The 26,660-nt window shown below is 46.4% G+C and overlaps 1 protein-coding gene across 3 annotated transcripts in view; it reads right to left on the bottom strand.

Annotated features, from left to right (window-relative positions):
• ZBTB8B (zinc finger and BTB domain containing 8B) overlaps positions 1-26,546 on the bottom strand; it is a 31,378-nt gene extending 4,832 nt beyond the window's left edge. The window contains exons 1-4 of one of the 3 annotated variants that reach the window (XM_083173859.1): positions 25,953-26,546; positions 15,709-15,851; positions 554-1,484; positions 1-98 (exon numbers count right to left, since the gene is read on the bottom strand). The exon at positions 1-98 is cut by the window's left edge and continues 81 nt beyond it. In XM_083173859.1, the coding sequence (XP_083029985.1) occupies positions 1-98; positions 554-1,457 (1,002 nt within the window). In that variant the 5' untranslated portion in view covers positions 1,458-1,484; positions 15,709-15,851; positions 25,953-26,546. Of the gene's footprint in view, positions 99-553; positions 1,485-15,708; positions 15,852-25,701; positions 25,904-25,952 lie in introns of those variants that run through there. The other 2 variants (XM_083173862.1, XM_083173861.1) reach the window with 2 other exon arrangements.
• Positions 26,547-26,660: the final 114 nt, after the last annotated feature.

The following is a 26,660-nucleotide window of genomic DNA, read 5'->3' as shown; positions in this document are numbered from 1 at the left end:
GTGTGAACGAATGTGGCGTTTTAAAATGCCCTTTTGCTTGGCTGTGTATGGACAGAAAGGGCACTTGTGTAGCTTGATTGGAACAACTAAAACATCCCCTGAAAAACAAAGCGAGAGCACTCATTGCTATTTAGCTGTGGCCAAGTCTGTGTCTTAAAAGAGAAACAGAACAGTTATTATATTCTTCTAGAAAGGCTCCAAAAACATTATAAACATAACAAGTAAATATCCTTATTCGTGATTTGAATGAAATAGGTCACAAATTTCCCTCAACAGTAGCAGAAAATAAATGGTATTAAGATTTTAACATTTGAATAAAACACCTAGAACTAAAGGGGTCCTCTTATTTAAAGTACACCGCTAATAAATAAAAAGGCAATTGTCTGTAGGTACTTTTAAGTATGTTCACTGCCATTGAAGATTATCCTGCCTCTGTTATTCACATGGAAATCTCTTAACATTCTATTTTCAAACCTGCTACATTTTCTTCTGCAGGTTAAACAAAACAGGACAACAAATGTGAGATACAAAGCATTACAATGTGTGTTATTACCTGTATCTTCACCATACCAGTCACCTTGCATGTCCATCATTGAGCTCATTGAGACACTTGCTTCCTCTTGCCGGGACTCAAAGTCACGTGGGAAATGGTGCCCTGAATCCTCTTTCCTCTGTGCATTGCTGTTACGTAAGAGAGCCTCTAAAAATTGCTTCATATGATAATTATTACAGGCTATGTCCATTCCAGGACCACCTTGCGGACTTTCTGCATCCTGCTCCAAACCTGGTGGTATTGGGTATTGCTGGAGACCTTCTGATACTTCCACCACATCAGAGTCAAATTCCTCTTTGGGTTCCACCACTTTGGTGGGACTTTTTTCTCCTGGAGAACCTACACTTGTGGGTTCCTTAGTCATCAGTTCAACAGAATTGCAGCTACTGCAGTCCCCACAAGGAGGCTCCTTCTGACAATCTCGCTGAGATGTTTTATCTGGTAAGTTTCCAAGTGCCAGCCGGTCATCCCTTAAACCATCACTCCCACTGTCAGCTTGTCCAAAGGAACTCTCCCTTTCCATCTTCCTACATATATCAAGTGAGGAGCGTATGTATGCCTTACAGAAGTTAACTACGTCAGTCATCTGGAGGTAGCTGGCCGCACTCATAACTTCAATGACATTCTCCCCACACAGATTTAGTTTTCCTGAATATAGGAAATCTAGTATTGTTGAGAAGGCCTCTGATGTGACAATGTCCAGAGAAGCTGTGCTGTGCCTTCCACTGTCTTGGATGTAGTGGACAAGCATGGCCCGGAAATAACCACTGTTGGCAAACAGAACATTTCTATGAGCTTTAAATATCCGACCTTCTACAATGATGCTGCAGTCACAAAAGAAATCTCTTTTACGCTGCTCATTCAGTTCCCCAAGGAGCTTGGTGTAATAGGACGGCATCTCCATGACTCCAAGACAGTGGTTGCCAGACACCTGCAAAAGAACCACAATGAATGCCAATTTTTAAAATACATAATCTTTAACATTTCTGCACATTGAAAGATAAAGTAATACATGTCAACTATATTATCCATTAATGTTTAGTTATCAATCAGCTGTTAGGCCAGGGCTGGGCAACACCGGCCCTCCAGATGTTGATGAACTACACATCCCAGCATGCCTTGCATCAGTTTCAGCATGGCCACATAGCAAAACTAATGCAAAGCATCCTGGGATGTGTAGTTCATTAACATTTGGAGGGCCGGTGTTGCCCAGCCCTGTGTTAGGCTGTATATTCAAGTACAAGTAATAGAAGAAAAGCAGTTCGAGATATATTGGGGTATATTCAATATATATTCTATGGCGAGCTGTGACGGCGAGCAGTGCCAATAGCTCGTGGGTCAGTATTCAACTGAACACCCCCCCCCCCCCCACCAGTTCCACCTTGCTGGGCTTTTCCAGCGAGGTGGAAATGGAGAATGCGGCTGTCAAAATGGCGAGGGTCTCCACTATATGCAGCGAGCTTGCTGAATTAGCTGCAAACCTCGCCGTTCGGGGGAATCCTGGTCATCCTCTGACAGCGAGGATTCCCCTGGAATATAGAAATATAGAATAGGGCAAGGGGGTTAGACGGAGAGGATGGCTTGGTTTAGGCGATCCTCACCGAAATCATGCCACCCTCTACGCAGAAACCCCCTCACTGGCGGCATTGAATACTGCCCTTTGGCTGCACTCTAGAAATATTGTAGTGTAACCTATTAAACTGATTACAGCATAGCTTAAAATGCAACCATTATTTTGAGAATCTTTAAAAAGGGTATAAAAAAGTTATACATCCTATTAAGCTGAAGAAAGTATAAAAAAGTTTAGAAATTGTGATTAAAACTGTGATTTTATGGGTTTGATATATATTATTTATGCTTCTTTCATATATTCTTAGATAATATTAGGCACCCCTCAGGGTACTATGTTCGTACTGTTAATTGTTTTGTGTTATTATTTAGTAATGGATATTTAATTTTTATTATTCTCCATTTTCCTGTCTTATCCTTCAGAGCAGTATCAGTCTCATATATATTTAGTATTATTATATAATCCTTTGGAGAAATAACAGAGCATTTTTTTTAATTAGTTTTTTTAATAATCCCCTGTGTCTCTACAACAAGCTTTTAAGCAAATGTCATGGTTGTACACAGAACTTGGAGTAGCCCTGACCCATTGCATACTTAAGTAAAGTGAAAAAGAAAAAAGTTAACAACCACCGCAGAGGACAAAATGAAACACAACATTTATAAAGATTATGGTACTTATGAGTTATCTGGGCGCCCGATTTTTTGATTGTATGCCTTAAGTTAAGGCATACAATCAGATGCGATGCGATATCGCATCGCATCGCATGCGACCATCGGATGCGATGACCCGATTTTTCCATAGGAATCAATGTTAAAATTGACGGAGTCCATTTTAACATGGAATTCAATGGGAAAAAGGGGTCCTCTTCATACCCCTACTATCCAAGTGGGCATGGAGTTGGATATAAACCTGTGGCGAGCGTAGCGAGCCACCGAGCCCGAAGCGTGGCGAGCGAAGCGAGCCCCGCGAGGGGACGGTATTCTATGTCCCCTCGCGGGGCTCGCTACGCTCGCCACGCTTCGGGCTCGGTGGCTCGCTACGCTCGCCACAGGTTTATATCCAACTCCATGCCCACTTGGATAGTAGGGGTATGAAAAGGACCCCTTTTTCCCATTGAATTCCATGTTAAAATGGACTCAGTCCATTTTAACATTGATTCCTATGGAAAAATCGGGTCATCGCATCGCATCCGATGGTCGCATGCGATGCGATGTGCCCGATCCGACCCGATTTAGAAATCGGGCGCCCGGATAACTCATAAGTACCAAGATTATTTCATTAAATAGTAGTGAAAAATACATAAAAGTATGTTTAATTTATGTAGCACACTTTCTCCAACCGGACTCCAGGCGCTGTACAGTGATCACAATGCACATAATGCATAGGATTTGGGTAGTACAGCATTAGATAAGTCACACAGACATAAAGGAAAGCCTTGAGAGCACAGTAAGTACAATGCAGTGTTGGTGCAGACATTTTGGGTGTATTCCACTCTATCAAGGTATCAGTTTAGGCAGCCATCTTTGGCGCACTGCGTAGTATTACCCTGGGTGGAATATGTGTTACCACTAGAAGAAATGACACACAATGGGGTGATTGCAGTGTAGAGTAGATTCCCAATAAGACACTCAGGTCCATTTATTTTTAATCCCAACCACAAATGTTTCAGATGAGGCATCCATGTTGGGTGCACTACGAAGGTTACACTGTGGGCGATGAGCCATACAAGGACTGAAGGTATATATGGAAAAATGAACACTGGTGTAGTAGTATGATATACCCTGCATGGAAACATCCACGTGAATCACATCCTTCCCACAGTGGAACCATCCGAGGCAACCAGCTGGGGTGCACTGCCTAGGTCACCACTGGCAGGATTTGCAATCTGTGGAGGTACACATTACAGGAATAGCACACTGTGAGGTGGAAGTACAAAAAACCTGTGCACCGTTCTGCAAATCGCAATCCTATCTATTATCAAAAGACTGCGCATGAGCGAAGCAAAACAGCAATGAATCTGTTTGACTGACAGGAAGACTCCATTTGGGGGTTCCCAGGCATGTCCATGTGTTTTAAGGGAAGGTGTGTGATGCCAGCTCCGATCAGCCTGTATCTGTCGCAGACTTGTGGAAGGGTCAGTTACGCACACTTGCAATGACTGGGAAAATCATTTGATGTGAGTGACTTGTGAATTGAAAAGCATTGATCCATTAGCAGGTCATTCAGGGCTATCTGATCGCAGATCTCTGCAAATGCTGACAAAAACAACATTCCCACTGCATTTCAGCTTTGCCACAACAAAGGACCATATGACATCATATCAGTGATTCTCTCATTCATACAGGTGAAAGTGTTGATAAGGACAAGGCTGGAGATCATTATGTCATGCTGATTCAGTTAGAAACTGGAAGCTTAAAAATTATAGTGGTGCTCAAAATCATTGCTTTTTCTCTGTTAACCATGGTTACCTGCAAGGAATCCTGCAGTCATCATTGCTTTGCACAAAAAGGGCTTTACATGCAAGGATATTATGGCTAATGAGATTCAACCATTTAACAAATCATCAAGAACTTCAAGGAGAGAGGTTCAATAGTTGTGAAGAAGGGTTCAGGGCACCCAAATATGTCCAGCAAGCACCAGGACCGCCAAAGTTGATTCAGCTGCAAGATCCGGGGGCTCCACCAGTGCAGAGCTTGCTCAGGAATGGCAGCAGGCAGGTGGGAGTGCATCAGCATGCACAGTAAGGCAAAGAATTTTGGAGAATGGTCTGGTGTCAAGAAGGGTAGCAAAGAAGCCACTTCTCTCCAGGAAAAACATCAGGGATGTTCATGTGAGGGGTTGCTTCTCAGCCTAGAGAGTGGGCTCAAACACAATTTTGCCCATGAAAAAAGTATGGTACTAAAACATCCTCAAGAGAAACTTCTCCCAACCATCCAAGAACAGTTTGGTAATGAACAATTCCATTTCCAGCATGATGAAGCCCCTTGCCATAAGGCCAAAGGGATAACTAAGTGGCTCAGGGAACAAAACATTTGTTTTGGGTCCCTGGCCAGGAAATGCTCCAGACCTTAATCCCATTGAGAAGTTGTGGTCAATCCTAAAGAGGCTGGTGGACAAACAAAACCCCACAAATTCAGACAAACTCCAAGCATTGATTAGGCTAGAATGGGCAGCCATCAGCCATGGCCCAGAAGTTGATTGAAATTATGCCAGGATAAATGTGTGTACACACAGTGAGATTCAGGCCAATGGGCCAATTTTGTCGATCCGATTTTGAGAAGATTTAAGGTGTGTACACACGCATCGATTTACTTTTGATTCGATTTGCTTTCTATTTCCCCAATTCTACCCCTTTTCGATTTAGCCTTTGCTTCCATTTCATTTCACATTCGATCTGCACTTTTAAATCGATATCGAATTTGATATGCATTCAAGGCACCGTGTACACATTCTATTTACTGGATCAAATTCGATATTTCCTTGTCTGCACAGTCTATTTTTCTTTTCAAAATAGAGAAAACAGGAGCGCGCATCGTATCAAATGCAGATCAAAAGTGTCTTAAAAACCGTTTGATTTTGGTTTCGATTTTGCCTCTATAAGCAAAATCGAATCGATAACCTGTCAAAATCGAAGCATGGGTTACATTCAGCCAAATACATTCTACAAGCGACATAGTCAAGATAGACATGCCTGCAGTTTTTGTAGCCATTCGATACAGACGCCACACATCGATATCACATGCGGCTGAACACTGAGATTTTCACTAACTTGCTATGCTATATTAACTACCGGTTTATAGTCAAAATCACACTCTGTGTACACAGCTTTAACCACTTGAGTGGTTGCCGCAGCGGGCTGTCCCAGAAAATTTCTGGGCATACCACTATGTAGTAGGTGCGCGCCAGTGGTGCCTCCATCGGAGCACCACTGGCGCACTACCTTTAGGGGCCCCCCCTAATTCTCCCCCACCCCACCCCTCCTGTTGGTCCCCCCAGTCCCTCCTCTCCAGCGTACCAGGCGATCGTACGCCGGAGCACCCCCGCCGCCAATCACATACTGTAGTGACGTAGGCTGCCTACTTGGAGATGTTATGGTCGGCTAGGGAGAGTTCAGGCACCCTCCCAAGCCGCTGCAAAACATCCCTGAGCCTGCCGCCTGTGTGATGACTGACAGGCGGCTGGGGCAGCAGGGGAGCTCCGGCGTACTAACGCCGGAGCGAAGGTGAGGGGGGGAGGCGGCGGCTTCCTATGATCTGTGGTGGGTTTTGCTGGGGCAGGACAAACACCTGCCCTGGTAGGTTTGTCGTGCCCCAGCAAAACCCACTACTCAATAAAATGCTATGGAGAACTTGTAATTTTACTTCAGTACTCCATAGCAATGGTGTCCCCACATGGTGAGGTGTGTTAGGTGAGATTTGAGCCATACAATTTGGCCTATACCATACCTACCAACATGACCCTCTCCAGGAGGGACAGAATGCTCTGCTCCTGGACTTCCCTCTTAATTTATTATTGCCATCACCTGTGGTGAAAAACCTCTCTAATTAGTTGACCTGTACAAAACAGGTGATGGCAATCATAAATTAAGAGGAAAGTCCAGGGGCAGAGCAGTCTGTCCCTCTTGGAATAGGTCATGTTGAAAGGTATGGCTATACAATTTGGACTCACTGGGGGGTATTCAAAGGTTTACTTTTGGGCGTGATATTGATCACACCTTTCAAATTCACGCATCTGACGTCTTTTGAAGTAATGGTCGGTTTTGCTATTGAAATGTTTTTTTATTTAGACGCCTAATCTGCTAAAGTTGTCTTATTTATTCCCCTCTTTTCATATCACGCCCATTTTATCCCTTTTTTTTATATCACGGATTGCATATATTTTATTTGCGTGCCTTTTGATTCTGTTTTTATTCCCTATTTGGTTCCACCTGTTTTTACCCTGCCCTCTGCCCAATCAAACAAGTTTGTCTCCATTATAAGAGCGCCCCTCACCCCGTTAAACAGACGCCATTTAATTTGCACTGCCCTCGCCCAACTACACCCTGATGTGTCCTGTACTGTGATACTGAAGGGTGCCAGATGGGATCCCGACAGTCATTTACCCGACGTCGGGATCCCGACTGTTAAAACACAGACAGACTGGTTTCCCCGGCCACTGGCTATTCTCCCTTGTGGGGATCCACGACCCCCATAGAGGGAGAATAGAATAGGTGGCGAGCACAGCGAGCCCGTAAGGGGCTTAGTTGCGCTCACCATGCTGTCGGAGTCCGGCCAGTTGGGATCCCGATGTCGGGCTAATGATTGTCGGGATCCCGACTGTAGGAACCCTATACCACACCCGATTCTGAAAAGCAGATGTGCAAGCAGGCGGAGGCCACATTAAGGGAGCTGCTGGGGAAGATGAAGAGCAGAGGATGTGTGCTGCAGCCTGCCGCCCACTGGAGAGAAGACGAGCCACTGCGCTGTGCATGGAGCCTGACACCGACAGGAGAGACGACGAGCTTCTGCGCTGTGCATGGAGCTTGCTGCCCACAGGAGAGAAGATGAGCTGCTGCGATAAGCAGGAAGCCAGAGCCTGCCGCCCACAGGAGAGACGACGAGCTGCTGAGCTGTGCATGGAGCCTGCTACCCACAGGAGAGAAGACAAGCTGCTGCACTCAGCAGGAAGCTGGAGCCTGCTGTCCACATGAAAGAATACGAGCTGCTGGGCTGTGCAGGGAGCCGGAGCCTACCGCCCACAGGAGAGAAGAGGAGCCGCTGCACTGTGCATGGAGCCGGCAGCCGCTGACCCACCAGGGTGATCCGTCTGTCTCACACACACTTGGGAGACTTGTGTATGAAAGAGTTGGGGGGGGTTTGCCTGTATACAGTCATTAGGTCGACACTATTACGTTTGACATGCATTGGGTCAACATGGAAAAGGTAGACACAAGCATTAGGTTGACATTGGGAATGTCAACAGTTAAAGTGTCGGCATGGGTTTTTCACGTTTTTTTTCTGAGCCGACGTGCTGACAGGCGGTATTTCATGCCCTACCATCCACTGGGCGTGGAGGGAGAATATAATAGTGTGCTGAGCGCAGCGAGCCTGAAGCATGGCGAGCACACGCAGGGCACTTTTTCAGTGTCCATGTCGACTAGTGTATGTCAACATTAGGGACAAAAAAAGTCAAAAGGTCAACCTTTTGACTGTCAACCTTCCCATTGTTGACCTAATGCATGTGTCGACCTTTTGACCCTGACAACCTTAACCATGTTGACCTTTTCCAAGTGTCGACCTAAGCCCTGTTGAACTTCAGTGGTTGACCCAATGACCCATACGCGTTTTGCCGGTGTGCTTACACTATGTGGGAGGTGTGCCTATACTCTATGGGGGGATGTGTGTCTATACTTTTACACGGGTTCTCAAACTCGGTCCTCAGGACCCCACACAGTGCATGTTTTGCAGGTCTCCTCACAGAATCACAAGTAAGATAATTAGCTGCACCTGTGGATCTTTTAAAATGTGTCAATGAGTAATGAGTGCACCTGCCAGGTGACCTGGAAAATGTGAGCTGTGTGGGGTCCTGGGGACCGAGTTTGAGAACCCCTGCTCTATTGCATTTTATTATTTTTAAAGTTTATCCTTAACCCCTTATAAAAAAAAAAGGAAATTTCATTAAATAAGCCATATTCATTTAAAAAAATAAATAAATAAAAAATAACACTTATCACCACCCGACACCCAGGTGAATAAAATGTAGAGAAATTGACCAATTTTAGACGACTATTAAAAGGCGTGAAACTGATCACCAAACATTTGAATACGAAGCCCATTGAAAATGACTGTGAAGTAAAAGGGGATTTTTGTAAGAACTTACCGTTCGAACCCCTTTCTCTGAGTCCAGTCCGGTGACACAGCTTCACCTTGGGATGTAGTAGGGTCCGCAGGAGCCAGGCACCTATAGCTGAAGCTTTTCCCTTGACTGCAGGCTCCTCCCCTTCTGCATTCCCAGCATGCTCCAGTTCAAACTTATAAAGCACACTAGGATACACAACTCAGTACAATGCTCAACATCTTAAATGCACAATCATCTTACCATAACATGACACACATGCACGGCATGACTTACTGAGCGTAGGGGAGGGATCGCTGTGTCACCGGACTGGACTCAGAGAAAGGGGTTCGAACGGTAAATTCTTACAAAAATCCCCTTTTCTCTTTCGTCCAGTCCGGTGACACAGCTTCACCTTGGGACGTTCACGAGCCGGTATTATGGGAGGGCACGCACAGACCGCCAGTTCTCAACACTGTCCGTCCAAATGAAGCATCCTCCAACACGAACTCATGAAACCTGTAAAATTTGGTAAAGGTATGAACAGAGGACCAAGTGGCAGCCCTGCACAACTGCTCCGCTGTAGCCCCATGACGCACTGCCCAAGAGGAAGCAACTGACCTGGTGGTATGTGCATTAATCCTAGAAGGAACAGGTCTACCAACCTTGGTGTAAGCAAAGGCAATTACTGACCTAAGCCACCTGGCAATAGTCTGCTTAGAAGCAGGCCAACCTCTCTTATGCACATCAAACAAGACCAACAACAGATCTGTCTTGCGAACATCCTTTACCCTGTCCACGTAGATTCGCAAGGCGCGAACTACGTCTAACTTTCTCAATTTGTCCCTATTTTTGGCCCCCTCTGGGGGGGGAAAATACCGGAAGGACAATCTCCTGGTTTAAATGAAAGGAGGAGACCACCTTTGGCAAAAACTTAGGTACTGTTCTAAGCACAGCCCTATCCTCATGAAAAATTAAGTGTGGAGATTTACAGGACAACGCCCCCAACTCCGACACGCCTAGCCGAGGCAATGGCCAACAAAAAAGTAAGTTTCCAAGTCACATACTTAAGGTCAGCCGACCTTAGGGGTTCAAAAGGAGAACCCTGTAACACAGATAAAACTAAGGATAAATCCCACGGCGCCACTGGCTGCCTGTAAGGAGGTTTTAACCTGGTCACACCCTGTAAAAAGGTCTGGACTTCTGGTAGAAAAGCAATTTTTTTCTGGAAAAATATGGATAAGGCAGAAAGGTGTACTTTCAAAGACTGCAGACTGAGTCCCGAAGAGAATCCATCCTGTAAAAACTCCAGCAATCTAGCCACTCCTGGAGGTGTGTACCTTCTGACGCTCACACCACCTGATATAGATCTTCCACACTCTGTGATAATTTGCAGCTGAGACTGGCTTACGAGCCCGTAGCATAGTCTGAATCACTGCATCTGAAAGACCTTTCTTCCTTAATAAGGAGGTTTCAAAAGCCAAGCCGTCAAACTGAGCCGAGCAAGGTCCTGGTGAAGAAACGGCCCTTGTCTTAACAGATCTTGACGTAGAGGAAGAGGCCAAGACTCCACTGACAACCTCAGAACGTCTGAGAACCATGACCTCTTGGGCCAGTTTGGTGCAATCAGAATTGCACTCACCTGCTGTGACCTCACTCTCCGTAACACCCTCGGTATCATAGGAAACGGAGGGAAGACATAAACCAGGTGAACCGTCATGGCATCTACTGCCCAGGCGACTGGGTCCCTGATCCTGGAACAAAACTTCGGAACCTGACAATTGTTCCTGGACGCCATTAAATCCACCTCTGGGAGCCCCCAACGATGTACAAGTTCTTGGAATACCTCCGGATGCAGAGACCATTCCCCTTCCCGCAGGACCTCCCTGCTGAGAAAGTCCGCTTCCACATTCCGGATCCCTGGAATGAAGACAGCAGATAGAACCGGAATGTTGGCTTCCGCCCAAGCAAAGATCCTTGAGACTTCCCGCATAGCCATCCTGCTGCGAGTCCCGCCCTGATGGTTCAAGTAAGCCACCATCGTGGCGTTGTCTGATTGAATTCTTATTGGCAGGCCCTTCAAGCAATCCTTGGCCTGCAACAGAGTCTTCCAGACAGCCCGCAATTCCAGAATATTTATAGGGAGTCTGGACTCCTGCTGTGACCAGAGGCCCTGCAGCCGAAGATGAAGAGCGACTGCTCCCCAACCCCTGAGACTGGCATCGGTAGTCACTACCACCCAGTCCCAGGACCGAAGAGACCGCCCGAGCTGCAGAATCTCTATGTCCATCCACCAGATTAAGGATTTCCTTGTCTCCTGGGAAAGAAACAAACTTTCTTGCTTCATAGTTTTTGCATTCCCCGACCAACAGGATAGAATGTTCCACTGAAAGGTTCTGGAATGAAACCTGGCATATTGCAGCGTTTCGAAGGTCGCTACCATCTTTCCCAGCAGTCTCACTCCCTGCCAGACCGTGGGCCTCTGAGCTCTTAGTAAGAGAAGGACTAACTGGTGGATGTCCTTTGCTTTGGACTCCGGCAAGAAAACCCTGTGTAAATGGGTGTCCAGAATTACACCTAGAAACAACAGTCTCTGAGACGGAATCAGATGGGATTTGGGTATATTTAGCACCCAGCCCATTTTCTGCAAGAATTTCGTTGCCACAGACAGATGTTCCAATAACTTGTCCTCTGACTCTGCTTTGAACAGCAGGTCGTCCAGGTAAGGGATAATCACAATCCCCTTGAGTCTTAGCGACGCAGCCATGACCGCCATCACCTTCGTGAATGGAACTGTAAATGGGTGTCCCCTATTGCAAATCGCAGGAGGGACTGATGCTCCCTGGCAATTGGAATGTGGAGATACGCATCCTGGATGTCCACTGATGCTAAAAATTCCCCTGGCTCTATGCTGCCAAGCACTGAGCGCAGTGACTCCATCCTGAAATGATCCACCCATAAGTGTTGGTTCAAGGATTTGAGATTTAGAATGGGTCTGACTGACCCGTCTGGCTTGGGTACTAAGAACAGGATTGAATAAAACCCTTTCTTGCATTCCTGCTGAGGAACTGGGACCACAACTCCCTTTTCCCTGAGAGCCAATGCTGCCTCCAACAGGAGTTTGCGTGCTCTGGCCTCCCTTGGCAAAGGGGTAGGTAAGAATCTCTTTGGAGGATTCCCCCTGAAATTTATCTGGTAGCCCTCTGTGACAATGGACAGAACCCACGGGTCGGATTTTGGAATGTCCCACAAGTCCCCATACTGCAGGAGGCGACCCCCCACTCTGATGCCAGAACGGGGAGCCTGAACCCTGTCATGCGGAGGACTTATCCTCTCCCTTGGCCCCCTGTTTCTTGCTGAAGGGACCAAATCTGGACTTGGTAGTTTTACCTCTACCTGACGGGAATCTACCTCTTCCTGCTTGCCCCTTTGCAGAGGCTCCGCCCCGAAAGTAGGAGCGAAAAGCAGGCTTAAACACCCCAAACTTAGAGCCTGAGGGTTAGCGGCGGTAGGGAGAAAAGTACTCTTTCCACCCGTGGCCTGTTTAATAATGGCTTCTAATTCAGAACCAAAAAGAAGTTCCCCTTTAAACTCAAGGGTTTCCAGGGCCTTCTTGGAATCACTGTCAGCCTCCCAAGCTTTTAGCCAAAGAGCACGCCTGGCTGACACAGAAGTGGCGGAAACCTTGGACGCCATTTTAGCGCCCTCCTCCCCAGCCTCAGAGATGTACTCAGCTGCACACCTGAGTTTTTCTGCTAGGATAAAGGCCTCAGAGTCAGGCCGCAGCTGATCTCCCAGGGCCTCAGCCCACTTAATCATAGCTTTTGCTACCCAAAGCAGAGGCAATAATGGGGCGGAGCGTGAATCCCACTCCCTCAAATACTGCTTTCAGGCAACCTTCCACTTTTTTATCCACCGGGTCCTTAAATGCAGCCGAACCCTGTACTGGCAACGCTGTTGCCTTGGACAACCTTGCCACCGGGGCATCCACTAATGGGACTTTCTCCCACAATTTAACATGCTCTTCCGGCATGGGATACATGTTTGCATATCTCTTGGACATAGACACCTTTTTGTCAGGTGCTTTCCAAGCCTCTCCTAACAAAGGGCCTTATTTTGGTTCACTCTTAGAGGCAAAATCCTTCTTAGATGGGAAAAACCATGTGCACTGTAGGTGGGGCAGATAGAACATGTGCAGATAGAATTAGATTTGGGTGGGGTTTTTCTTCAAAGTGAGATATATATTGCAGTGTAGAAATAAAGCAGCCAGTATTTTCCCTGCACAGAAACAAAATACTCACCCAAATCTAATTCTCTCTGGACATGTTACATTTGCCCCCCTGCAGCGCACATGGTTTTACCCATCTAAGAAGGATTTTGCCTCTAAGAGTGAACCAAAATAAGGCCCAAAGAGACCATACCGGGGTCTGAGGGGAAAGTAACAGCTTCTTTGCGCATCCTTTTAAAAATGCACTGAGCCTGCACTCTATCCTCTTCTGACAAGTCTAAAGCCTGTCTAACAGCCTGTATAAGATCCTCAATGCCAGGAACCGAGACATCAGCCTCTTCCCTATGATCAGCAGAATCATCTGCACACACACCATCATCATCTGAATCAGCCAGCAAAGATGGTGCAGCAATCGGCTGCCTAGAGGAAGGACTATCAGGAGTTCTAGCAAACTTTTCCATGAGTGCATTCATTTTTTGCACCCCCTGAGCGGTGTCCTGAACAACCCGCAACAACATGGGGTCCCCTTGCGCAGGGGCAAAGGACCCCACTGAACACTGGGAGGAAGAACTGGGACCAGGAGACCTCAAACTGTTCCTCTGCCTATTTAATGCCTCTACCAGGGCATTCATAGACCTTCCCAAAGACACAGCCCACGCTGGCTCACGCTCAGCCTTTTGAGCAAGTGACCCCCCAGGCACAGACTTACAAGCAGGGCAGGCCACCCCTTGGTCCATCTGTTCACATGAGTAATTAACCCCGCAAATAGTGCAGTTTAAAGACATGTCCAGCGCTCCCCCCCCCCCCCCCACAGCAACAGCATCATCATCACACGTGTCAGCCATGGCTAACACAGTGCAAAATGTCGAGCAAAAGTACCCAGCAGTGTAAACAGTGGCACTTATCTGTCTGTTGGCTGTGTTCTGTGACTTTCCAAGTCTCAGCAGGGGCAGCGCTTCCAGGAGACGTCAGACTGTGTGCAGCAGCGTTCCAAAGCCAGTTTTCAGCTCACACTGTGTGGAGAAAGTGGCGCCCGCACACAGAGCGGAAGGGACCAAGTCCCTCCTTCAGCAGGGTAGGAAACCTTGTTTGGCACCTTTACCCCCTTCAGCCGCTCCCCCAGTGCAGTCTCCTCACCTCCTAGTGCCTCCCCTTCTTCCTGGGATCACTTGGAGTCGTCCAGCAGCGCTGGACACCTGTAACAGTCTTCACTTCCCCGGAGGGATTTCAGACTTTAAACCCTTTCAAGATGGCGGGCGCCATCGCAGGAGGTCCTTCCCCCACGATCCCCTTCTGTAAGGAGCCGGTTCCAGATCGCTCCCAGGGCCCAGGCAACCCCCAGCAAAGCTAGGGTTAAGCGCTGTGCAGTGAGTGCAGACAGACACCCCTGCACACAGAGCGCTGATAGGACACGCTTCTATCAGCCTCTGCTGCGCTCTCAGTGTGCTGTGCTTCTGTCAGAAGCCACACACTGGAAAAAACCTGCACTAACACTAAGTTAATAAAACAATAAAAACCTCACTAACTAGTGAAAAATCAAGAAAAAAAGCCGGCTGCAGCAGCAGCCTGTCAGCCAAGCACCCACTCCTGTGGGCACCTAAAACGAACTGGAGCATGCTGGGAATGCAGAAGGGGAGGAGCCTGCAGTCAAGGGAAAAGCTTCAGCTATAGGTGCCTGGCTCCTGCGGACCCTACTACATCCCAAGGTGAAGCGGTGTCACCGGACTGGATGAAAGAGAAAAGATGTTTAAAAAACTGTCAACTTTTAAAAGACGGGGGAGAATTGAATAGCAAACTAAAATCACGACATATAAATGTTGTGAAAAAAGGGAGAATATGCGTGAAAAAAATAACAGACCAACATTTGAATACCCCCCACTGTGGGCCTTATTCTGGTTCTTTCTCAGAGGCAAATTCCTTCTCAAATGGACAAAACCATGTACACTGCAGGGGGGCGGATGTAACATGTGCAGAGAATTACATTTGGGCAAGTTATTTTTTTTTGGTGCAGGGAAAATACTGACGGCTTTATTTCTCCACTGCAATATAGATCTCACTTTGAAGAAAAACCCCACCCAAATCTAATTCTATCTGCACGTTACATCTGCCCCACCTGCAGTGCACATGGTTTTCTCCATTTGAAAAGGAATTTGCCTCTGAGAGTGAACCAGAATTTGAACTACAACTGATTTTTTACTACACTATAGTCAATTACAGGGTACATCTGAGCTAGTTTAAAAATACCTGCCTGCTCATACTTTTTAGCCTTGTGACTCTATGCATCGTAAAGAAAAATAAACATGGTGGATTTGAACTAGATGCTGTGTGATTTGAACGAAGAAGTTCAAATCGCACCATGTGTGCGTCATTTTACATTGGACAAAAAGGTCTAAAAACACTGAAGCAATAAAGTTTGTGGAAAAACAATACTTGTATCATTCTCAAACCTTTTGGCTGTATATGTTTCACAACTAAATTTAGAATATAAAACATAAGTTAGCATTAAATTAGCTTAGAGCAAACAATTGTATTTTGGACGCTTACCTTTAGTCGCTGCGTATGGATTTTTGCCACGTCGTTAAACAGCCTTACACTAGGACTTCAGCAAAACAGAAAGTTAGAAGTGCACAGGAATATAGTGTGGATTCCCAAGGAGCAATGCAATATCAAATATCTTGTGTTCTGACCTGGAAGTTTTACACATATTTTGGAATGTTACTAAAAAACTGCTTCAAACAAGGTAAAATGTATTTTAGATAGTTTCACTTTATTCCTATTATAGTTCCTGAATGTGTCCTTCAGGGTGGCCAATATTACTTTGTACTAAATAACTGTCCATGGTTTCAGAAAACATAATGAAATGGGCTGTAATACTGTGGTGGCAAAGTTTTACCAGATGGGATGTAGTCAGGAACCCAATGGTCAGAATCCCGATGCTCACAATACTGATGGATACCAACGGCAATGATTAGGCACAAGTGGGAATGGTAGGGTTAGACTGCGGGAGGAGCAGATTATTAGGGCTAGTGTTCGGCATGGAATACTCACTGGAATCACTCTGCATTCAGACAGTCGGAATTTCACTATCGAGATTCTGACCACCGACATTTCATACCCAGCCCCTCTTTATTGCTAGGACTGTATATATCACATGTATTGCTACAAAGGTTTACACATAAAATGGCATGTTTCATGACCTATCCTGCCATACCCAAAATAGTCTTCATTCTAGCACCCGCTATCTTTGAAAAACCATGCAGTTCCTCTTCCCTGCCTGGGGTGTCGCTGTCTGCTTTAGTGCTTCTAGCAGTGTGGACTGAATTTCAGCACTGATATGCAAACCAGACCTGTGTTAGAAACACCACAGCAGACAGCGACAACCCAGGCAAGGAAGAGGAACTGCATGAGTTTTCAAAGATAGCGGGTGCTAGAATGAACACTACAAAATGATTGATTTGAAAATACTTCCAGCCTTTCTTACAGGGAATAAAAGGTCCCTGTTTTGTTCTATCAGCAAAGCATACAGGTGGTAAATTCAGGTTCTAGAAAAAAATCATTCTGGTTTTCAGTCTTAGAGAACAAAAAACAGTCTGAGGATATCAGAAAGTATCTCTGGGGAGATCAATGTAATTCTGAAATATGGTAGAATGTGTTTGAAGTATTCTGCAGGTGTGGGCACAGTTTGATGCCCCTTTCCCACTGCAGGCTTTACACGTGTAAATGCCGTTTTTTTAGCCTTTTTAAACGGCTAGAGCTGCAGTGGGAAAGCTCCAGGTTGCTTTACACGGGTAAAAAATACCGGTTTTTGTTACCCGTGTAAAAAGCAGTGTTTTTAACGTGTAAGAGCCGTTTTTTCGGCAGTGGGAAAGGGGTAGCCCTTACACGTTAAAAAAAAAAACGGCATGGGGTCCCCCCCCACTGCCGTAACCAGCACCAGGCTGAAGGAGCCGGGGCTGGTATTAAAAAAATCAGGAAACCCGACAAATAGGGGTTCCCTGATTTTTTACAACCAGCCCCAGGCTCCAGGTCCGGGGCTGGTTCCCAAAATACGGGGGACAAAATGACTAGGGGTCCCCCGTATTTTAAGAACCAGCCCCAGACCAAACAAGCCAGCAGGGTAATGTCACAGCCGGGGGACACTTATAATATAAGGTCCCGCGGCCAAAACATTCTCCCTACCGACCAGTCAGCCTGGCCAGGGGCCCTGGGGGAGTGGGGACCCCCCCAATAAAGGGGTCCCCCCCCTCCAGGACTTACCTGACCAGGCTGAAGCCTGGTGCTGTCCTCGATGCCCCTGGGCGGTGGGCATCGAGCTGATGGTATGGTGTAAAAAATAGAATAAAAACCATTGTCTTTTACTGGTGAACTATGAGTCCCAGCAAGCCTCCCCCGCAAGCTGGGACTTGGAGAACCACAAGTCCCAGCCTGCGGGGCATTAAAGGGCCCGCTGGGTCTTGTAGTGCCACAGTAAAAGAAAGAGTTAAATAAACACACTGACACACGTGAAAAATAAAAGTTTAATACATACATAACACATACATACTGATACTTACCTATCTTGAGCCCGTAGGTAGCCCTGGTCCTGATGTCCTGGTCCGTGTCGGCGTCTGTATCCATGTCGGCATCCCTGTCGGCGACGGCGTCGGCGGTCCGGAGTCCGAAGAAATCCATTTGGGAAGCTGTGGAAGGAAACCATACTCACCTGTCCCAGCGCGACGTAGTCCAGGTAAGGTCTTTGCAAAAAAAACAAACCGACACCCGAACCAAGCGAACAGGCAGAGAGCCGCACGGTGTGTTTACATCGTGCGGCTCCGCCCCCGAATGCCGCTATTGGCCGCCTTGCGGCCTAGCGGCCAATCAGGAGCCGCTAGGCCGCAAGGCGGCCAATAGCGGCATTCGGGAGGCGGAGCCGCACGATGTAAACAAACACACGTGCGTCTCCGTCAGTCCGGTCTGGTTTTGGGTGTCGGTTTGTTTTTTTTGCAAAGACCTTACCTGGACTACGTCGCGCTGGGACAGGTGAGTATGGTTTCCTTCCACAGCTTCCCAAATGGATTTCTTCGGACTCCGGACCGCCGACGCCGACAGGGATGCCGACATGGATACAGACGCCGACACGGACCAGGACATCAGGACCAGGGCTACCTACGGGCTCAAGATAGGTAAGTATCAGTATGTATGTATGTGTTATGTATGTATTAAACTTTTATTTTTCACGTGTGTCAGTGTGTTTATTTAACTCTTTCTTTTACTGTGGCACTACAAGACCCAGCGGGCCCTTTAATGCCCCGCAGGCTGGGACTTGTGGTTCTCCAAGTCCCAGCTTGCGGGGGAGGCTTGCTGGGACTCATAGTTCACCAGTAAAAGACAATGGTTTTTATTCTATTTTTTACACCATACCATCAGCTCGATGCCCACCGCCCAGGGGCATCGAGGACAGCACCAGGCTTCAGCCTGGTCAGGTAAGTCCTGGAGGGGGGGGGGACCCCTTTATTGGGGGGGTCCCCACTCCCCCAGGGCCCCTGGCCAAGCTGACTGGTCGGTAGGGAGAATGTTTTGGCCGCGGGACCTTATATTATAAGTGTCCCCCGGCTGTGACATTACCCTGCTGGCTTGTTTGGTCTGGGGCTGGTTCTTAAAATACGGGGGACCCCTAGTCATTTTGTCCCCCGTATTTTGGGAACCAGCCCCGGACCTGGAGCCTGGGGCTGGTTGTAAAAAATCAGGGAACCCCTATTTGTCGGGTTTCCTGATTTTTTATTACCAGCCCCGGCTCTTTCAGCCTGGTGCTGGTTACGGCAGTGGGGGGGACCCCACGCCGTTTTTTTTTTTTTAATTCTCCCCCCCCCCCCTATCTTTACACTGCTTAAACGGGTTTTTAAACGGGTAAGTGGGAATGTGACAAAAACAGCTTTTAAACGGTAATTTACCGTTTAAAAGCTGCAGTGGGAAAGAGTCTTATGGCTCTTACCCGTTTAAAGACCCGTTTAAAAAAAACGGGTCATTACCCGTGTAGGCAGTGGGAAAGCAGCATTAGATTACACTGTAAAATGGGCAAACATAGCAGGTGATTAAAAAAAACTGCAGGTACTAGATGGAAAACAATATTTTATACATGAAATGACTTCCTATCACTGACCATCGAATGATTTCTTCAAGGCACGCAAATATAAGTCAGAGGAGACTGACATATTTGCGGCCATTCCGCCAGCACACCTCCTCCTGTCCAAATTCCCATAGGAACACCCAGCATTTTCATGTGGACACCCACGAAACGCTGGGCATTCCCATGGGCAGCATCGGGGCCTACCGCCCCACGTGAATGGGCCAGCGACTATGTAAGTTGCAGAATCCATTTGCCCAGGGACCCTGCACATGCGGGGCATAAAACATTATGCACAAAATGAAAACATTGCTCTCCCATGTCAACATGCAGGGGGATCGTGTAAACTATAATGACCCCCTATATGTGAAGTGGTATCATGGCATTTTGTAGTGCAGGTGTATTGTGTATTTATTCTATGAACTTCTTGAATATGTATTGTATTAGTAAAATGTTCATTTGTGAGAAACATACTTTTTTGTTATTGTCAATTGGCATGAATGGCAGTGATTTGCTTGTTTACTGAGGATTGCAGAGAACCATGGATCTTCCCAAGCACTAAGCTTTCCATAAGACTCTGAAATCTATGCCATTAACCCCTTCAGTGGCACTCCTGAGAATTTTCCGGGTTATGCTCCAGGGCGCAGACTGGCCACTGCCTGCGCTCCCTCCTGCTGGGCAGCACCGCCGAGATCTGGCCCTGCCCTCTTCCCCCGGCTGTGTGCGGCATGACCTTGCTAACATCATGTCGCTCACAGCCGGGTTGCCACCCACCACTGAAGGGTTTAATGACAAGAAAATAGCAACAATAGTGGAGTGGAGTTACAGGGGCGTTGAGTGTAGTTTGGTTCCCAAACTGTGTGCCGTGGCTCCCTGGGGTGCCCTGGCACACTTGCAGGGGTGCCACGGGCTGGTGATCCAGGACCAATTAAAGCTATGGGAGTTATTCTGGTTCACTCCTTCTGGCAAATTCCTTCTTAGATGGACAAAACCATGTGCACTGCAGGGGGGCAGATGTAACATGTGCAGAGAATTAGATTTGGGTGAGTTATTTAGTTTCTGTGCAGGGAAAATACTGACTGCTTTATTTTTACACTGCAATATAGATCTCACTTTGAAGTAAAACCCCACCCAAATCTAACTGTAGGTGCGTACACACGTACAGATTTTTCTGTCTGATCTATCTGGTGGGAACAAAAACCTGGAACTGTATGGGAGCAAATGACAATCAAAAATTGTTCCCAAACACTTGAAAACAGACAGTGATCAGTCAGACATATTGTTAAATCATTCTGATACAACAAATTTCTCAAAGCATATATATTTTTTCTGTTTTCCTGCATTTGGGTGGAAATTTTTGATTATAATATGCCCCCATACATTTCCAGGTTGTTGTTCCCACCAGATAGATCAGACAGAAAAATCTGTATGTGTGTACGCACCTTTACTCTGCACAAGTAATATCTACCCCACCTGCACTGCACATGGGGCCTTATTCTGCTTGGTGCGGTAATTTCCGAATTCTTTCGGAGGGCGCTTTTTAGCCGTCTGCGCATGCGTAGGCAACACTATGCGCATGTGCCACGCATGGTCTCCGTACTCGTTCTCACTAATACCGTACAGAAATGTCCACCGAATTGACTCGGGAAATATGGGCGTTTTTGGGCGTCATTCGGACTTACACAAGGGCATGGTTTCAAAGTGGGAAAAACTGGGCATAAATATGGGCGTACACGAACTCTGGTAGGCGTGCATTCGGACAGCACACCGACTGCAAACGAACCAACACGCATGAAATATGCGGTCTTCATAAGCAAGTTTCACTTTGCGGAGACCACTTGTTCATGTGCTAGGCATTCGGTTCGCCCAATTAGTACGCCCGCACCTGAAGCACTGTCAGCTGAACACAATACAATCCACTCCTCTACACATTACTCATTAATTACACTCTTTTCATTGCTTCAATTGGAAGCATTGCTGACTAAAGGGACCATTACTTAAAGGGGTAACAATGATTGAATAGCACTTCACATGATGTAAGGGTTAATGTAAAGTGGTAGTAAGGTGTTTAAGTATCAAATAGGATTTAATTGATTACAATTACAAACAATTCCTTTTTTATGAGGTAGCCTAATTGCATAAGTGTGTCATGTGACAGATTTATGAGTTCAGATAATAGTTGTGAGTTTTGCGGAAATACACCGCATTGGTGCGTACGGCCAGCTTCCCGTCCGTTCTGACGCTGTAAGACCGTGCAGAATCTTTGTGTGGCCACCGCACACGCACGGTTTGAATGTTGTCCGAAAACACACCCTCTTTCTTAGAGAGCGAGTCCGTCCGAATGCGGAGGACCTGTGGGCGTTTGTTCTTACAATGTCCGCACAGCGTGGCGTGCGGTCCGCTCCGAAAGAATTGGGAAAGTTACGCACCAACCAGAATAACCTCCATGGTTTTGTCCATCTAAGAAGGAATTTGCCAGAAGGAGTGAACCAGAATTACCCCCTTTGCATGGTCAATTATTTATGGGCAAAACCAGTTCTGGTTACTCAGGAGAAATGGAGACACTGTGCTGCCAATTAGTTGGTAAAAGTGATATATATTAGATATTAAATTTAATTATACCACGCTAAACACAATGATCAGTTAATAAGTTAATATCAATTTTTTATAAAAAGTTTATATCTATCTCAAAACGTGTCCTGATCATTGTGCTCAGCGTGGTATAATTTAATATATCTAATACAGGTATATATCATTTTTACTAACTAATTGGCCAAGCAGTGTGTATCCCTCCATTTTTCCTTTGTTTTGCTCCGTCACACTTGCAACAGCCATAATTAGTTTTCCAATCATTTAATAATCATTACATCCATTAGTATTTCTCACCACACAGCACCAGTGTTCCTAATACCCCTTTTACACCAGAGCCGCGACCCGGATTATTGCCTAAAAAAATTTAATAACCCGGGTCCTGTTACCCGGTGTCCGACCCGGCAAATGTTCAGGGTCGGACATGGAGCTTCCCCGGAGTCAGGGGTAGTGAAAATGGGTAACCCGGGTCATGTCTGCCCTAGAGTATCAGAATTTTCTTATTTAGAAATTCTGAGAAAAAAAAAACATTAAATGAAGCAAATTGTGTTAATACTGGTTGAGTATCCCTTACTGAAATATCCGTTAACCAAATAATTCCGAAAACCATACATTCCGGAAAGTGGGAAAAAATTATTGCTAAAAGCACAACTGGGGACATCTGCGACAGCACTACTGAGGACATGATATGTAACTGCCACTAAATATGTGCAAGACAATGATTGTTTGGCATTCACATTCAGTACCTGAGATAGTACACAAGCTTTGTTTCATGTTTTGAAACCTTGTTTCATGCACAAATAACATATATTTGTTTGTATTTCATGTGTTTGATTTGTTTGTACAACATAAATGCAAGATACCTCAAGATACATATTTGAAATATAAAAATATTCTGAAATACGGAATAATCCGTTATCCAAAATTCTTCTGGTCCCGAGCATTTTGGATAAGGGATACTCAACCTGTGTGTCCTTCTTAGGGTCATTTATGTGGTGAGTGACATGATTCACTTCTGTCCACATATTTTATTTTTGGAAGCCACAAGCACATTAACCACAAACACAGGGAACCCCCCTCCAGCTGTTGTGAAACTACACATCCCAGCCTGTCTTGCCATACTTTTGGCATCCACTAATAGCAAAGCTGTGGCAAGGCATGATGGGACATATAGTTTCACAACAGCTGGAGGGCCATAGTTTGGACATGACTGCCCTACAAAGTTCCCTGAGGCACTCAGTGTGCCATAGTAAACAGTTTGGGAACAACTGACTTAAGCTATTTTGATAGTATTTTATATGGGGAATATAACTGGCATTTGGGTTAAACAGACTTGTTAAAATAAGTGGTGGCAGTCGTGCCACAGTAAATATATAATACCAGTAACTGTGGGATTGTTCTACTGTTGCCCGGAACCCAGAATTTACAAGGTCCACAAGCTGTTGTCCACAAGCTTATTTGCGACTCCCCAAAAATGTAAAATTCTGGCAAATCATAGTTTATAGAGTTGAAAACTCTGCACAGGTGTTATTGTACCTTTTACAGCACTTCAACCGCCCTCCCCAACGGGGGAAATAGCGGCAGGCACCTATTCAATGCTGTCCTTCCCAACAGCATTGAACAGGCATCTCGGCAAAACAAGCCTGACTTTAAAAGCCGTCGGGGGCTTTTGCCGAGAACGGCTGTGGATTGTCTAGCTCACGGCCGTATCTCGTCGATCCACGGACGTTCTCGCTGCCACATCCCCTTCTTGGCACACGGGACATTGAATCCCGCCTGCCGAGATGCAGTAGAGCGGGCCAAGATTGGGACCGAACCGCAACTGTCGGGCCGGCTCAACAGTCGTGACCCGGGATTGAATACCACCCTAAAACTCACATTAAACTTCCCCTTTCTTAATCAAATAACTCCACTCTTCAATAAACTGGAATACTTATATTTTTATATCCAAGCATCTGCAGATTGTACCCCCTTTGCCCTAAACATCTACTGACTGATGCTCTCCTTACATACAGACTTCTCTTCTTTATTCACAACCTGCCTGAATGAGTACATTTACTGTGTGCTATTACAAAAAAAAAAAAATGTTGCTCATAGCAACCAGCAGCACTCAGAGATTATAGGAAAACTGATGTTATTAAACCAGCAGGACACTCCAACTTTATAAGGCGCAGCCACCCATTTATCTTTTTCACCTTGAAAAGCCTGCCCAAAGCATTGGGAGATTCAGGTTGATTTAATAACATCAGTATGCCTTAAATCTCTGAGTGCTGCTGCTTGTTTGAAGTTACCACTTTCTAAACTTTAGCATATTTATGTTAAATATTTATTGTATTTATATATTAAGTGAAAGTTGTGACACGAAAAATAAAAAGGCAAAGAACCTGGATAAATGTTTGGGGTTTTTTTCGCCCTGAAGAGATGACCCGAGCATTATGCTGTGTACACTCTGGGGTGACTTATACCCCTTTCTCACTGCTAAGCAAATTCCCGGGTCTAGCGCGTCGACCCGGTAATTTTAACATGGATTTTTAGTCAGTGTGAACAGTGCAACCCATGTCGAAATTGCCAGGTCTGCTTTTGAACTGCTTCACCAGGGAATTTGCCTAATGGCCCCCATACACTGAGCGGATATGGGCCGATTCCGACTATTCTTCGGGCCATGAAATCCGCCCAGTTTGCTGTCCCATGCGCATTGGACCTGAGCCGGTGGTCGGACCTGCTGCCCATCCAACCTGGGACCTCCCTCCTCGTACGGCGGACTGTGTGGTTCGGGCAGCTCCTAGTGCCAGGGAGCGAGATCCGTCCGAGCACCGGCGGCGTTTGGGAGCTACAATAGCAGCACTTTGCCAGGTGGCGGGGAAGGATGCAACTGCTGAATATTTTGAAATGACTGGCCTGACTTTGATTGGCTGAGAGATTTCTCTCAGCCAGTGTCCGGCCCCTCATTTTAAAATATTTATCAGACGCATCCCGCCCACCGCCTCGCAAATTGCGGCAACAAACTGCAAGCCTCCACTTGGACCCCGCTGCTTGCAACTACGAGCTGCCCCTCCATGCGCAGACCCCAGTAGCGAATGGCTTTGGCTAATTTCACATTAACTGGGTCATTAGCTCCGGGCAGGGAAGGCCAGAGGCAGGCGCAGGGGTATGCCCAGAATTTCATGGGCATGCCCACAAAAATGGTAGGTGCAGCCATGAAAACGCTAGGACATACCCCTGGGAATCTAGCAGGGTTGGTGCCTGCTCGGGGCGGGTGGCTAACATCACATAATGTCAGCGCCTGCCCCGAATTTAGTCATCTCCGGGCAAAATAAAAGTTAGTCTTATCAGCAAATGGAAGGGAGATCATTCGATGGCGAGTGACCATTGAATGATTTCTCTTCCATTCAGCTGCATAGGAGTAAATGTGTATGCGAACACATCCACTCGCATGCTAGCGAGTGGACTCCAATCGGCCAGGTGTGCGGCGTTTACCTGTTTGCTCGGCTGCGAACATACACAGCCTAGCGTACAGGTCTGAATTAGGCCAAAAATTGGCAATTAAGGCAAGTACATAAACTGACCAGTCCTAATGTTTCTGCAGCCAGCGTAGAGACAGCGCACTGAGTCTTTATATATATAGTTCGTATACGCTTTTACTCCAAGTCTCTCAATCTATCTGACACTATGGGCAATTCTGTACTTAGAATAATACAGTTCTAGCATAGTAGGATGTGAATATATTCTGTACACTGTTTGGAAGCCCCTAATTTACATTACAGATATAATGTAAATGATAGTTTATTGCATTAGATATTGGGATTGATTATTGTTTAGAATTCCTACATTTATACTACACTTACATTTGACATTTTTCCTCTGTGCATAGGTGTTATTTTCTGTTTGTAGGACCAAAGAAAGGTCTATATCCTGTGCACCCAGATACACTAGGTAGGATGTGGGGCTCTTACTAATATATGCGTAGCTGGAGTTTGCAGCCCGTGATTTCTGGACGCTACTTTGGCCCGATCAGCCCTGTAACAACCCCACTGGTACCTCTATCGCCTAATTACAACATAAAATAACACAAATATTAAACCCCCATTCGCCTCACCTCAGAGCCAGCCCTTGCACGGTGCAACCAGACTTCCCCGCAAGTCAACGTAAGTTCAGAGATGGACCAATGAGAGCGCAGGGACACGCTAGGGATGCCGGGAATTGTGGTTTTCACGGCGTTCAGGCAGCTGTTTGATTGGATTTTTTTCACTACAAGTCCCAGCATGCAAGTGGATGAGCTCCAAAATATACGGTGGCTTGTTGGCTGTGGAATGGGAATATTAACTCGCTCAGTGCTGCAAGGATTGGCCTGTCAGGGGCTTTCTGTCCACTTTGCCAATGCTATGAGACGGGTCCCAGTGTGTATCTTCTCCCACTTTCATAAGTACAACAAAGGATTATACCTGCTCAGTCCTGGGGGTTTCACACTGCATCTGGGAAATTCCCAGTTTGTCTCATTTCAGCCTTAAGCCTGGCTGCTATAACACACACACACACACACACACACACACAATCATACACATATATGTCTCACACATATGGCTTGCCTACCCTCCCGGAATGGCCGCCCGGCCCCCAGGAAAATGGGCAAGTCTCCAGCTTGTTGCTAAGAGCCCTCTCACAGGTTCTAAATCTATCTGATTCAATTACCGGAATTCCCGGTTGCGCGGAGAGGGGGTAGGGCTAAAATGACGCGGGTAGCGTAATTTTGCGTCATGAAAGCCCCACCTCTCTCTCCGCGGCCCCGCGAATCACGGCGTTTTAC

Source organism: Crinia signifera, chromosome 2 (genome assembly GCF_055691185.1).
Source record: "Crinia signifera chromosome 2, ASM5569118v1, whole genome shotgun sequence".
Taxonomy (NCBI): Eukaryota; Metazoa; Chordata; class Amphibia; order Anura; family Myobatrachidae; genus Crinia; species Crinia signifera.
Note: the sequence above shows the minus strand (reverse complement) of the source record. Positions and strands in the feature narration are given on the sequence as shown.